Source organism: Heloderma suspectum, chromosome 4 (assembly GCF_057233095.1).
Source record: "Heloderma suspectum isolate Gila_16-S chromosome 4, 16-S_ref, whole genome shotgun sequence".
Taxonomy (NCBI): Eukaryota; Metazoa; Chordata; class Lepidosauria; order Squamata; family Helodermatidae; genus Heloderma; species Heloderma suspectum.
Genome location: NC_139461.1, coordinates 55,939,584 through 55,955,286, shown reverse-complemented (window position 1 = coordinate 55,955,286; position 15,703 = coordinate 55,939,584). Strand labels below are relative to the sequence as shown.

At 42.8% G+C, this 15,703-nt stretch overlaps 1 protein-coding gene across 19 annotated transcripts in view; it reads right to left on the bottom strand.

Annotated features, from left to right (window-relative positions):
• Positions 1-352: 352 nt before the first annotated feature.
• The window catches only part of STAU2 (staufen double-stranded RNA binding protein 2), a 193,381-nt gene continuing 178,030 nt past the window's right edge, over positions 353-15,703 (bottom strand). For 18 of the 19 annotated variants that reach the window (XM_084849286.1, XM_084849293.1, XM_084849295.1 and 15 more), the window contains 2 exons: positions 6,160-6,248; positions 353-4,276 (listed from right to left, as the gene is read on the bottom strand). In XM_084849286.1, the coding sequence (XP_084705412.1) occupies positions 4,183-4,276; positions 6,160-6,248 (183 nt within the window). In that variant the 3' untranslated portion in view covers positions 353-4,182. Of the gene's footprint in view, positions 4,277-6,159; positions 6,249-10,275; positions 15,696-15,703 lie in introns of those variants that run through there. The other variant, XM_084849299.1, reaches the window with a different exon arrangement.

Below are 15,703 nucleotides of genomic sequence, written 5' to 3'. Positions count from 1 at the left end.
ACTTAAGAAGCTTTTTAGTTCTGAGCCGATCCTGTTACATCCCGATCAGAGGAAGCCTTTTGTAGTGCAAACTGATGCCTCTGACTTTGTGGTGAGGGCGGTGCTTTTTCAGCCAGATCGGGCGGGTGGCAGGTTGCAACCCTGCGCCTACCACTCCAGGAAGCTGAACATGTCTGAGAGGAATTATACCATCTGGGAGAAGGAACTGTTGGCCATCAAGTCCGCTTTGGAGACCTGGCATCATCTTCTGGAGGGGGCACAGCACTCAGTCAAAGTTAGAACCGACCATCGCAACCTGGAACACCTTCAGACAGCCTGTGCCTTAAACCAGCAGCAGATTAGGTGGTTGCTTTTTTTCCCCTGGCTCCACCTTAAGATTTGCCATGTGAAAGCCGCCGACAACCTACAAGCAGATGCTCTTTCTCGTAAGCCTGACCTCCAGCCAGGGGGTAAGGGAAATCCCTCCCCCTCTCTGATTCTTCCCCACAGAGCCTGGTGGCAGCTGCGGTACCTTGGTCTTGGGAGGAGCTCCTTCACTCTGACCAGGCTCAGGATGCTTTTGTCCACACAAAAGTGGAGGAATTGGGGCTAGCCTCTGCCCCCTCCCACTCTACCCCCTTCTCTTTGCGAGGTGGCTTGCTTTACCATTCTGGCCGGGTCTGTGTGCCATCTAGACCCCTCCACGAGAAGGTCCTCCATCAGTGCCACGACTCCCCCACTGCTGGGCATTTTGGCTTTGCCAAGACCGTGCATGGAGTGACGTGGGATTTTTGGTGGCCTCGTGTGTGTCGGGACGTCAAAACCTATGTCGCCTCCTGCCCAACCTGCCAGCAGGCAAAGGCCCTCTCAGGTAAGCCCACAGGCTTGCTTCACCCCCTGCCTACCCCCTCAGGACCTTGGAAACTGCTCTCCCTTGATTTCATCACTGACTTGCCTCGCTCACACAGGAAGACCACTATTCTGGTGGCGGTGGATTTATTTTCTAAGATGGCCCATTTCATCCCCTGCTCTGGATTGCCCACTGCCAGGGAGACGGCTGAGCTTTTTTTGGCGCATGTTTTCCAGATCCACGGATGGCCCTCATTTCAGATAGCAGGGCCCAATTCACTGCCCATTTCTGGAGGGAGCTACTTGGGCTTCTCCATGTGATGCTCCGTCTTTCCTCCGCCCACCATCCACAGACGGACGGTCAGACCGAGCACACCAGTGCGGCTCTGGAGCAGTATTTGTGCCGTTATGTCAATTACCAGCAAGATGACTGGTTTTCCTTGCTGCCTCTCACAGAATTTGCTTATAACAATGCCTGCCATGCTTCCACCCACCAAACTCCATTTTTTTTGCCAATTTTGGTTACCACCCCAGGGCTTTCCCATCCACCCTAGCTCCCTCTTCGGTGCCTGTGGCCCATGAGTTTTTAGAGGAGTTGCGAGCAGTACACCACCTCTTACGGGACTCCCTCGAGCAAGCTAAGACAGCCTACAAGGCCTCTGCGGACCGGCGGCGACAAAGACAAGTCTGTGTCTTGAGTTGGCTATTGGAGGGGACTGTAAGAGGCAGCTAGGGCACTCCTGACACTGGGGTTCCTCTTGCTAGCACTAGTGCTAGGAAGGGAACCCCTTATCTCTGAAATCTTATCAGAGTTCAGAAATAAGGGGAAGGTTTCTCTTGCTAGCACTAGCAAGTGAAATCCCACCAGCAGCCAATGTGGGGTGGGGGTGGGAGTCTGGCCGGCCACCAGAAATTGTTTGGCCACATGTTTTGCACCCCTGAAATAACATATCCACATTGAGCTTTTTCTGAACATTTGTTGTGCTGTATGAGCATTTCTAGTCCCTTCAAGATACATATGCGGCATGCCTGTGGGCCAAAACAGGCATTACTTTAAATCCATATCTAGCAACTATGTCTTTTTTCGTGTTTACTCTAGAGTAGGTGCAGGCCTGCATCTGGATCAGAGCCCTAATATGGGCAGTAGGGGGGCTTTTGAGATCTGGTTCGGGCTCCTTGTGTCTACTCTAGAGTAAAAATTAAAAAAAGATGTAGCTGCTAGATAGAGATTAAAGTAATGTCTGTTTTGGCCCTATGTTAATCCCCTATTTGTTGGAATGGCGAACAGGATGAAAGCAGGGCTAGAGTAAGCTGTTTGTTCATGCTCATGGCTATGTATATTTTTTGCTTTAAAAAACAAACCATAACAGGATAACACACACTTTGCATACGTGCACACACACCTACACAACACCTAAATTCTATGACTGCAGATGTTTTTTGCAATTTGCGTCTATTTGCATATTCTTTTCTGTTTGACACAGGGAAGGACAGAGATGTATGTAGAACATTGGAGGCCTACCTTTTTATCAGGAAAATCTGATAACTGGAAATCCAGTTCAAATCCAGGCCTACCTCTAGCTTCTGAGATTTTGCCTACATGTTTTCAAGTCTATCTTCTCAGCATTAATGGCTAGAAACTTGCATTTAAAAAATTAATGCAGATAACCTCATCCAAGTTTCTACACCTGCACAGCATGACCACAGAATCACAAGCTTCACAGTACACCTCTTACATGTCCCTCTATGTGTGCTGAGGGGTGGGGACTCTCTTGTAGTTCCAATTCGCCAATTCGGGGCTAGTTCCCTGGTAGATTCTCCATAAGATACGATAATTGCTGGTAACATGAATTCTATGTGAACTGAATGGATACATCTGTCTTCTGGAGTTTTCCGAACATACCACAATAGTTCACTGTATGTTTGTGAAAGTTCTCCACATGCACTTTGAGTTAGCTCTCCTTAGTTCGTCTTTGCTTTTTGGTGGCAAATTATATTTCTGGAAATGCACATATTCACATCATGTTTGTTAAGCAGTTGTCACGGAAAGATGGCAATGCTTTAAAAAAAATATGGTCTGTCTCCAGAATAACAGAGGGTACTTATTTCATAGGAAACAGCTGTACAGTAGAAAGTACAGTTGAATCAGGTTCTCGGTATTAACAAGAACCTGATTTTGATTAATACCAAGTGATAGATGGCAAGCTTGACTTGTATTATTTACAAAACAAGGAAAAGATGACACAAGCATTGTATACAGGAACTGATGTGGTTTTACTGCATTGGCCACTTACTTAATTCAAATATGCTGGTAGAGAATACAAGTGCAAATTCCCATCTCTACCAGCACTGGCATTTCTACATATTTGCTCCATCGCTTTTCAGCCGTCTTCCTAGAGGTGCTTCCATCCTGTTCTACTGTTCTTGCTGAGAATGCAGTTATTAAAAACACTCAGTTGATGCAAATGATGGGTCAGTACAAAACACAGAATGGGGTGTAAATGTGTTTCACATAACAGAGAGCAAAATGAAGGGGGTAAAGTGTTCCTTGGAGACAAGGCGCCTCATTAGTCAACACATGGCAAGGGAAATCAAATACCATCACTGCTTTCTCTTGGCGTATATTGCGAGTGGTCATTAATAGCTAAGCAAATATTTATCATGATTTAAACTTCAGTTTGCAAACAACTCGGACTAGTTACATTCTTACAGCCAGAATGTATTCTGTAAGACGATGAAGAACGCATAATGTTGGCATAAAAAGAGAAGCTGTATGACTATATATGAAGACAACAACTACAACTCTCACAGCACTGTCATTGGTTAATTTTTAAAATATTCAAGCATAATAATAATAATGATGATAAAAGAAAAGGAAAGCTGAACTTATTCTACACTACAAAAAGGTCATATAACTCAACCCAATGTTGACTTTTCATTTCCTCCAGAGCACTCCTTCCCTCCAAGTATTAGTTAATTAGGCCACAACCCTATGCATGTTCAGGCAGAGGAAAGTCCTACAACTCCCAGCATTCCCCAGCCATGCATACGGCTGCGCCTTTACTTGCTGTTTAACACTCTGGTGGTTTGACTGGATGTTTGCTAACTCTGGAACAGTCTGGATTATTTATTTGTAGATGTCTAGGTTTGGAGGGAAAACAGTCAATATTTTATTTATTATCCCCTCATTCGATAAACAGTACCATGCATACTATATCTTGTGTTAGAATAGTGTTGTCTTCACATAAGACTAAAATAATGGTATTAGTCATTCATTTCCTTGTACACATACACCCTATTGCGTGTTGACAGGTTTATAAGGATGCAGTGGCAGCCACGGGTGCTGGGAAGCTCCTAGACGACAGCCTTTGAATCCTTGCAGTCCTGAGCAATGGTGCCTGAGTTAGTCTGTTTATTGTCTGCGTTTTCTCCCAGATGCTTGACTTGTCTGAAAGATTAATACATTAACGAGAGCAGTAAGGTCCAGGGTTGCACATCTTTAAGACATTTTTATTAGCAGATGGCACATGAGATTCAAAGGTCACCACAAAGGGGGACATTTTAAAGTGAAACAACAATATTTATGTTCAGATACTATGCTGGTGAGATCATGTGGTAAATGGTTCTGATTAAATTAGTTTACAAACAGCCACTATATATCAGCTGAAAATTCTGACTCCACTTCTTAACAAGTACCCACTTACCAAGAACTTGCTCTTGCTTGGTTTAGTTAAAGGAGGAGGAATGTGCAGCTATCTAACCATGTCCTGGGGGTGAACAATTTGGTGATTTGTTCTCCTGCCCTTAATAATTGTTCCCACTTTTATTTGTCCAATCCATCCATCCATCTGTAAATCCTGCATGACATTATTTCTGAAGTCTGCATTTCCACAATTAGAAAAACAACACAAAACAACAGCTCTGTGCCCAAATGTGGAGCAGGTGGAGTACTTGCTTTTCTTCATTAGGATATAACATGGTACAAGGTCATTCTACATCTATACTATTTCCCATCAAGAACAGTGCAAGCTTCACAAGGCAGGATGCATATCATAATAACTATTTTATGAATCAGGTGCACATGGAAATTGTGTAACATGCGGCATACATGTAACACAAAACAACAAGATTTGCCTTATTGTGCAGTTGTATTTCTTAGCTAATGCTATTTTTAGATGTCCACTATGCAACTTAGAGGTATTTGCCCTGTTCTGGAAATTAATGTGGATGAAGGAAATGTGATGTGCACATGGAACATGTTTACCTTTTTGACTTCCCCATTGAAAAAAAGTCTTACATGGAGGGGACAATGGCCCTGAAAGTAAGCACTGCTTCTTCTATTAAAGTTCAGAGGAGATTTGTTTGTGCAGCACACCTCAGATGTGTTTATGCACATCAGAGTGCGCACAATGCTCTAGGTAACTCGGGTTTGGGGTGGGGCTTGTGAAGTGCTTTAATTAAAGTTTTACCACTTAGAACACAAGGACACAAGAGCCATGCTGGATCAGACCAAGGGTCCATCTAGTCCGGCATTCTGTTCATATAGTGGCCAACCAGCTGTTGACCAGGAACCCACAAGCAGGGCATGAGCGCAACAGCGCCCTCCCACCCATGTTCCCCAGCAATTGGTGTACATAGGCTCACTTCCTTTGGTTCTGGAGGTAGCACACAGCCATCAAGACTAGTAGCCATTGATAGTCTTTTCCTCCAGGAATTTGTCTAATCCCCTTTCAAAGCCATCCAAATTCGTGGCCATCACTACATCCTGTGGTAGCGAATTCCATAGTTTAACTACGCGCTGTTTGAAAAACTATTTATTTTTATCAAGGATGCTACCTCCAAACAATTAGCTGTTGAAACCCAAATCTGTACCACCTACCTTAATCTTTAAATGGCATCTGTCAGCTGATGACAAGAATGCGGATTTTTAAAATACTGTCTGAGCGTTAAAAACACAGAATTCTTATACTAAAAAGATCATGTTAAAGAGGCTGGTGAAATTATTTATCTATTATTTAAATGTATACCTTACATTTAGGACAGGAAGGCCTGGCGTGCTATGGTCCATGGGGTCATGAAGAGTCGAACACGACTTAACGACTGAACAACAACATACCTTACATTTATGCACTTCTAAGTAACCTGGAGTTAATAATGTTCCAAAGTAATTCTGAAACTTATCCCCAGCAATGGTACAAAATTCTTAGAAGTTCTTACATGAACATTGGAATATTTTGCAATTGTCTAAGGGCATCTACACCTTTCATTTAAAAAGTCTTATTTGGCATATCACACAAGTGCCCAAAAGGGTATTATGAAAGTAACTCTTACTTTTCAAATAAACTGTTTTCAACTTTCACCATTCCTTCCACTGGATCCAGTCCTTGTTCTGAAAATTGTTTCAAGGCACTTAAAGCTGCCTGTAACACAGAAGAATGTTTTTAAAAATCACAAATAGCACAGTAGGTATACTACTACTGGGTATGGAATATTGTAACACATCAAATATGTATTCATGGACATAGTGAATAGTGGCAAAGATCAGTGGTAAAAAGATCAGTGGTACCTTGAAAAAGAGATGGGTTAGTGAGCAAAGAAACAAAGTACTTTTTCACTGCTTGTACATTAGATTCACCAAGATTAATGAGGGCTGTGGTTCTTTTGCCACCCACCTTGTACATAGTTGAAAACAAAACATTTCTATAAATCTATCCTATATAAACAAGTCATTAGAATGTCTCTGGAGTACACAGATCCATGCCTTCTTGTATCACATGATACCTAGAGGCCAGAATTAGCCATTAAGGCACAGAACTAAAAAGATATCCAGTCTAACTCAGTGGAGGCTGGTGGCTCCAGTACCAGTGGGGCTGTGAATCCGCTCTGGGTTTCAGTCAGAACCAGTCAGAACTCTAAAGGAGCTATCCAAGGTGCTCTGCACCTTTAAAGTTCTGACTGGTTCTGGCTGAAACCTGGACCACATTCACTGCCCCACTGACATTGGAGTCATCAGCCTCCACTGGTCCAACTCCCTACCAATGCAGGAAATCCACTGATAGGTGGCCATCTACCCTCTGCTTAGAAACATGGGGCTGCTGCCAAAGCATCTCCCCAATAACATCCAGGGATATAAAATATGTCATGTGACCACACTGCACTGCATGTTTCCCTGGTCTCAAAAGTGGCTGCCAATGATATAGCATAGTTGGGGAAACACAGTGTGATGATCTTATGACACACATTTGGCATCATTAGACATTACATGGAAAAGAGGAAGAGGAGATGTGGTGCTGATTATTCCTTTGTGATTCATACAATCACTAATCTCCAATGCATTAATGTTGCCAGTTCCTTTAATGCTGGCAGCACTATAGCTGTTGCTGTCCCCCTCTGACACCACATCACATGCGCCTCCTTGCATTCTGTAAACTGAACCCTTCTTCCCTGTTTCCACTGTTTCACCAACTCCCATCTCTGGCTGAAACTCAGTCGTTGCATATGTTGATATTATATGGATCAGGTGCCTAATCTTTCAACAATGTGTGGCACAGGCAGGCCAGCTATTATATAAATTGAAGCAGAAGGTCAATTTCCATTAGTTTGTATAATGCCTAGCACTTTTTTAGATGATAGAATATAAATATAGACACTGGGACCCAGAATCTTATATGTGCTGAACAGATACAGTAAAAATGACTAGAACCATATGTCAGAGAAACATGATGCATTTCTAGTATGGAAACTATGTAGGCCCTGTGTCCTGTAATCTTGCCTGGATGGGAAATTGTCTTGAGAACCATATGACTGCCACCCTGAGCTTTCTGGAGCAAGAGTGGGGCATAGCTATGATAAATGAAAATCCCTCAGTGGGCTGATTCCGTCTTCTAATATAGTTTAAAATATTTTAGGATGAGAGCACTGTTCTTAAATATTCCCACAGTTGTGTTCATAGTTACTTTCACTACCTTCAACTGTCAACAGTGAGTACATAATAAAACAGGATTAAAAATTCAACAGTTTCATTGTAACTTCAATTAAGTACTTCTGGGTTTGTTCCTGCCATGCTGCTATTCTGTAGCTCCTTAATGAAATATTAACCTAGTTTCTCACGCAGTTTGAAGAATTCATTCATGGGAACCTCTGTTTCTTTCTTTACCCAGAACATCTTTCTCTGTTTCTTTGAAGGGAATATCACAACAAAAGCAATCTATCCTTACCAAAAGCATTAGTTCCCATTGAAGGAATTTCAAGGATAAAAAGGTGAACACATGTATCTGACTTAATTTCTCCCCACAAAACAGTTAGGGTAATCTTTACTACAATACTTTAGAGGGCTGCCTAAAGTTGCATCTAGGTGAACAGTCTTTCTGTGTGATAATCATGCAACAAAATGGTGTAGTTGCGTTACATCTTGCAATACATAATTTTTCCAATTTCAGGGGGGTTCATGCAAAAGCTTGTACCTCATTAAGGGATCATTAAAGAGGTCCAAACCTTCCTGCAATTAGTCTACACAGAAGCCTTCCTCATACTGTCCGTCTTCCTGGATGTTGTCCTGGATATCATCTTCATTCTTAGATTTTATTTTAATGTAACCTTCTAAAACGAGATTTGATTTTGCACCTTGCACTTATATTCCCTTGCATCATTACCACCTGTGCAGTATGCCTTAAATTTATTTTGGCTGAAACTAAAGTTGAGGATCTTGGAATCCTATCTCAAACCCAACTCCTCATCAGTACATGTATGGAGTGTATGGGTGCCTTTATACAAAAGCCCAACTGTAGGAGGAAGAAGCACCTGTGTAGAGGAAACACAGATGTTACTGCTGGGCAGCGAGGGGCAGAACTGAGATGAAACGTGGCAAGAGTGCTGGTCTGGATGCATCCCAAGAGCACACAGTTGAGCTGAGGATGCATAGATGGCCCTGTCTTGAAATGAATTGGGTGACACCACGGGCAGAAGAAGCCTTCATGCACTCTGGCGCCCCCACGTGTAAAAGGAATCGTCACATCAAGGCAATTAGCTCCACATTAGTGCTAAGAGGCCCTCAGTTTACATTATACTTTCAGATTAGAATAGGTTAATAACATCCAAAAGATATCTTGTTTCATTAAAATGCCAACTGTACCTTTTATCTATATTTCTTATGTACATGCATTGTTTGCATGTTTAACATATTGTTACCTGCTCTGGGCTTAAAGGATAGGGTTATTATTATGCTTTCATCTCAGCCTTGTTTAAGGAGGTCTTAGTGATCTACATAGTTTTTCCAACCATTTTTATTCTTTCAACAACCCTGTGAGGTAGGCTGGACTGAAAGAAGGTGAACAGTTCAGGATTTTAGAGTGAGGACAAGGCAGCTACTTTTGCCCCCACTGACATCACTCTGCAGTCAAATTCGATTGGCTGCATGGCTCTGTGCCATTATTACGTAACCCCTGATTGGATGGAACAACATTGTGCAGCTCTGGCCCCGAAGCTGCAGCTGATTACAGGAACAACGGCTATGTATCAGGGCACACACCCGTGTTAAAAATGGAAGACACGGCTTTTGAGGGAGACACATTTGGCACCCTTTGAGCACGTATTTTTACCTTGAAAATGTTTAAGGGCAAATGTGGCACAAGTCTAATAATAATAATGTACACTACAGAATATACCAAGTAGGAGAACATTTATTTAATAAAAGCATGTGTGCCTTGATTCCTTAATAATATGCCACATATTATTATTGATTACACATGCGCACAATCTGTTCTATCCGCACTTTAGTGGGTGTGCTGGCTCTCCTGCTTGAGTCATCCAGTTTGCGGGCACTTTATTAGTTCTGGTGTTCTGCGAGTGGCACTTGGACTGTGTTGCTTTGAACTTTGGGAGCTTGAGAAAGTTTTGCAGCAGGTGTTTTATAAGAACATGTAGCAGAGCAGACTTCTGCTCTTGGCTCAGTCCCTGGTAGCCAGGTAGGTACTGGCAGGCCGTGACTATCCTGATCACTAAATACTGACGGGCTCTGTTAAACTGGTACTAAAAGGCCTGACAAAGAGTAAAGATGGGTGATTTGATCTGGAATGGTAGAAAGACCTGAGAGAGGGTTTTGGGGAGACCTACAAGAAGAGCCCCTAGGAGACCCCAGACTCATAACCAGTTTTATATTCCAGACTCTTGACCCCTGGGCAAGAAGACCCTGAAGTTTGACTCTATGCTAAATGATATTATTTCACTAACTGAGACTCTAACTAAGATTTTGCAGGATCATCTTTGAAAAAAGGGGAAAAAATTAGGGATGTCAGAGAATTCCGCGACGGATCTCAGTGAGGCCGAATGCCAGTGCATTCGGCCCCCTGAAATCTGTAGCGGAATGAAGCCCCGCCCCCCCACTACAGACGCGTGGGACGAAGTCCCCGCCGTCCCCACCCCACGAAAGGCGCGCAAAACGGAGCACTTACTTGCTCCCATCTGCGCTGTTTTGCGAATGGCAGCCGTCCTGCGGTCACCATTCGCTTCCTCCTCTTCAAGCCATGATAGGCTACGTAAATACTTACGTAGCCTATCATGGCTAACGCAGGGACGCCATTTGCGTCCCTGCGGAGGCCGTGGTAGGCTTACGTAAGTATTTACGTAGCCTATCACGGCGGGGGGGGGACCTCAACGTACGCAAATTGTGGCAGCTACCGCCATTTGTGTACGTTGGGGTTTTTTTCCCCTATGGTGGCAGCTATGACAGCCGCCATTTGTGTCCCTGCAGGGCTGCCCAGGGGCCGGATGTCCGGCTGCGGGCAGCCGGAGCCGGCCGGCGGCTCCACGGCTTGGCCGCGGAGCGGAGCTGGCCGGGCAGGTTTCCGGGGGGAGGGACGGAGCGCCTCCCCCCACCGCAGATGCCCCTCAGTGAAGCAAGGTAAGGGATTCATACATCACTAGAAAAAATGCAGCTGTCTTTACAAGAGGCTTCACAGAGCTTGTTCAAGGCCATGACGTGCTGGCAGAGTGTCTAAGTGAGATGAACAGAGGAACTGAGCATGCTCAGATGCCTACTAAGAGGAGGAAAAGTACTGTTTTGACATCTTGTGGTGTATAAGAGAATGATAACTTGCTGATAAGAGAATGTCTTTACTCAATGCTAGTTGGGCGGGGAAGCTGTAGCCCTAAGCATGAGTGACAACTGGGAGGAGGTGTTTGGGGGGATAGGACCAAAAATGGCCAAAGATGACCAGGAGTTCAAAGAAGATATACCAGGTAGAAATGCATCAATCAAGATAACATGCCCAGATGGCAGACTTTGGGTCATATTTTGCGACATTTCAAAATAGCCCATTTGTAATGGTGCCAGAGATGTTCCCCAAACACATGAAACTGTGGGAGATAGATGATACACCTTGCTTCTGATTGGTGAGCAAATGCTCTAACCACATGCACCCCATTTTGATTGGAAGATGATCGTCTCATTGCTCCTTGGGCACAACCTTTGACCAGGGCAGGGGTATAAAAGCACAGGGAATGAGAACTCCTTGTTGCTCTTGTTCCTACTGCTGCTGTTCCTGCTGCTGTTGCTTCGCCACCAGACCAAAGGATTTGGGTAACTATGGACCTCTTTAGACTCTTAGACTTTGGAACTTAGAATATTTTCTGAAAGTAGAACTTAGAAGTATTCTAAGTTTGGGACTTAAAGTGATTTCTAAACCTGAGACTTGGAGGTTATTTCTGAGGATGGGATTTGGAATCCCAAATTGGGTTTTCCTTTCACTCTAGTTCCTATCCCTATTCTTCTTAGTAATGCTTTAGCGTAGCTTTTATATTGAAGTAAGAAGCAGGAGGAGGTAACAGGAGGGTTAACACTTAGTTTAGGTTGTTTTACTTTAGCTTTGAATTGGAAGTAGTAAACAGGAGAAAGTTGGAAGCAGGATTCATAACAATGTTAGAAGATCAAGCTGTTATCTTATTAGCCAAGTTCATAATACCAGCTTTGACAATTTCAATTCTTTTAATTAATCTTCTATTTCTGTTGCATTCTCTTTCCCTGTAATTGTGGAGAAAGTTTCTAACGCTCATATAACCACCATGCCACTTTCTTTATTTTGTATTTTTCTGAAACAAAGCCTTAAATAGATTTCAATTTACGATTTTCTCTGTAGTGATGTTTGTCTGTTGGGATTAGCTTGGTTACCCACTGGGGTGCTTCGGACCCATTTGGTGTAGGTTCTGAGGTTAAACAGGACCGAATTTACAGGCTCTGTCTATCCTGAGCATCAGATATTGCTAAGCTCTGCTGCCTTGGTGGTCCAGCTGCCCCATCTCCCACAGTGGCCATAGGTATGTTCTCTAGTCTTAGGTGACATGGTAACCCACTCACCACCCCCATTTTTTTAGCTATGGAAAGAGAGATGAAGGGATTTCAAAAAGTACTTTGGACAGTAGAGCAGGAGAAATAACACTGAGAGGCAATGTTAATTGTGTGAAGTTGGAGGCTGAAGGATTTGAATAAGGCTGAAGCAAATAAATGGAAGGAATGTACAGGAAGAGGATAGGGGAGTGCAGTGGAGTGAATGTGATGTGCTAATGTGTCTCACCAGATTCTGGGGTCACCTTCTGGGTTCCTTTAATCCTGAACCTTGACTATATCAGCTCACCTATTTGCTCAGGATGTTCTGTGTTTCTGATTGAGATTTGAGTATAGTCTCTTGAAGTTGGATAGAAAACAGCAAGGATTGGACTAAGTATTATGATTTTATATTATGTTTTATTATCTTTTTATGCTGCCCTGATACTTCTACTGGAGTGGCCTGGATATCCTTGAAATATACATTAAAAAATAACCACATTCATGAGGATGTTCAAAGACAATGAGCTTACCTCATGCATGGCCACAGTAATATTGTCAGCACACTTTGGATGAATTGGGCCTGATATATGCAACTCTTAAAAGCTAGTAAACTCTTGCTAAATTAACAGCAGTGACGGGATACAGGCAGAATAAATATTTGACATGGATTTTAGTGGACAAACTCTTTTTCCAAAGGCTGAGCATTTCCTCAACTGGATTTTTTCCCTTACAAAAGAGCATCTGCACAGATATATAGAAATATTTCTCTCCCCCAGAAGATTTTACAACTGCTTTGTGAGCAAAGCCCCATAGGTTATGAAACAGATGTCTTCACACATTTCATGTATCACTTGTTTTCTGTGTAGATACAGCGATGCCAAAAACACGATGCCAACAGGATGCTCTACTCTGCTCTTTGTTTGTCTTGGCTGCTCTTCTCATTATAAATATGTGTCTGGAACTGGCTAGAGGTGGATGTTTCCAATCATTTTGGTCATTTTTAGCTTTCCTTAAGCCAATTAGCAATTAGCAAATCATATTGAAATTTGTTAATTTCTTCCCCCTCTGGTTCTCCCTCTGTGGGGAATTGGATATTTTGTAATGACAATTTAATAACATTAGGTCATCCTTACAAAAAGCAGTTGCACACAGAGGCTGCCCTAGAAAAATGTGATTTCAACTCACGTTCTTATAATGATTTAATGTCTGTCAGTACAATGTACAGATGTATTTCCCTCTCCTTTAACATCTACATTCCATTTCAGTTTCTTCCCAAGATATTCCTTAATAGTTCTCTTGCGCATGTCTTTCCACTTCACCTTACTGGGAGTGGCACATCCTTCTGAGGACAGGGATGAGGCCCAACCGAATCCATTCTAGATACTCCTGCTATGGAATGGACACAAATACTACTAAACACACTCAGCTAATCCAGTGTCAAGGTTTACTGTCTCCCATTTCCAAATAGAGCGAAAAACTATTGCCTAATTCCTATGGGCCCAGTTTGTTAAATGCTCTTAATTTCCTTAAGTAGGGAGCATTTGACAGCCATATAATAGGGGCTGTGGGCAAGGGACAAAAAGAAGGGACAAGGAGAAGGTCTGTGTCTCAAAAGGATCTGTGTGTGTGAGCTCCAGTACTCAAAACAAATTTCTGAGTGTGCCCAGAGGCACATTGTTCTGCAATTCTGTGTCTGCCATCCTGAGCCATTATTTTGCACCTAGTTCCAGTTGGTGGAACTTGGGTTCTAATGAAAAAGAAAGTAGACTCCATAAGCTTAAAGCTAGGGTGCTTAACCTGGGAGCACATGCAGCTCACCCAAGTCCTCTACTGTGTCTCCCAACTGGTGCTCTGACCCTGCCACTGAATTCTCCCCTGCCCACAATTTCCCTGCTGCTTGTACTCTCCACTCCCTTTTGCCAGAGATCCTCATACAGACTGCTCTTTTCCTGTTAAATCAAGAAAGGAGCAATCTCTATCAGGATCACTTGTGTGTGTGTGTGTGTCCTCAACCCCCAAAACGGTATTACATGTGGCCCTGAGGGCCAAAAAGGTTGTGCACTCCTGGTCTGAAGTTTGCCCACCCCTGCCTTAAGGACAGTATGATCCCTCTGATTCCCCACATACTCTTTATTCAACATGTGAGGTGCTGTTGCAGGTAGTCACACAACACAGGCCTTTTGAGTTCTCCCCTCTAGAAAGACCTACTGAGGGAACTCTGTCTAGCCCCATTGCTAGTTACTTTTTGAAGCCGGGTAAAAAAATTCTAGTAGCCGAGTGTTGACTGTGGTGTGTTTTTTCTAGTCAGGGGCGGAGGGGGAATTGTTTCTTTTTCACTGATGAATTTTTCATCTGCTGTTATATTGATTTCTTTTGCTGCTGCTGTTGTGGGGTTATTCTATTGTTAGCCACTTTGGTGAGGTATACATTTTAAAAATAAAATAATAAATAATAAATATATAAACAAAATAGTAGTTGTAAAGTGGCAAGAAAGCTTCATAATGTGGAACTATTGTGGGGCTGCCAAAAAAAGGTGGGATATAAATGAAACAAACAAATAAATAAATAAAACAGATCCCAATCTACCTTCTAAGCATCCCTGCCTTACGGTACCAAAGTCCCTAGCTGCTTAGAACAAGCACCTTGAATTGAGCCTAGAAACAAAGAGATAACCAATGCAGATCAAACTGGACTGCCACTATCCCAGATAATAATCTGATGGTGGCATTTTGGACAGCTGAAACTTACAAATGCTTTTCAAGCACTGAGAGGTTCAGGAGTTTCAGCAAGATAACACTCCTCCTATGGTTTTGGAAACCCTCTTAGCTCAAGGTGGCTAAACTAGTGGAACTTACAAGATGGGAGAAACTGGAGGGTCCTCTTCTATATGTAAATTAATTACAGATTGTATTATATTAAGTGGTATATAATAAACAAATATATAACTTATAAATATCTTTCTCTGTGTCAAAATGCTTAAAGGACTCCCCCCCCGCCGCCTCTCACACTTGCTCCACTTAACTCCATGTTTACAGATTTTATATGGGTTAATACAAGTCTGCAGATTCCTGACATGAGAATTGACTATCTCTTACAGGGTCTCTTCCCTGTACTACAGTTCATTCTCCAGCAATCATGAACCCAAGCCTGGGCAGAAGATCAAAGTCAGTTCATAATGTGTCTAAGTATGCTTCAGGGCTATAATTCCACAAAAGCATTCATATACCTCCTACATCTGTACTTTTGTTCTGCTCTATCATGCACATGCATAATTTCTCTGCAAATTTCTCAGTATCATTTATGCTTCTGATACTGGCAACTGGAAAACCGTACATACATACATGGTTTAATGGTTCCACTTAATCCTGCTTTGCCAAGTGACTAACATGCTTAAATACAGATCAAAACTCAACATGACTTAATTAGCAAGCTCCTTTGTTACCTGAATTCACAACCAATGACTTCAGTAAGGAATCTTTAACAGCCTTCTGTTACCAGGCACTACCATCCCCAGCTGATTAGATTTTACACAGACCAAGGTCAACATCTGTTTAA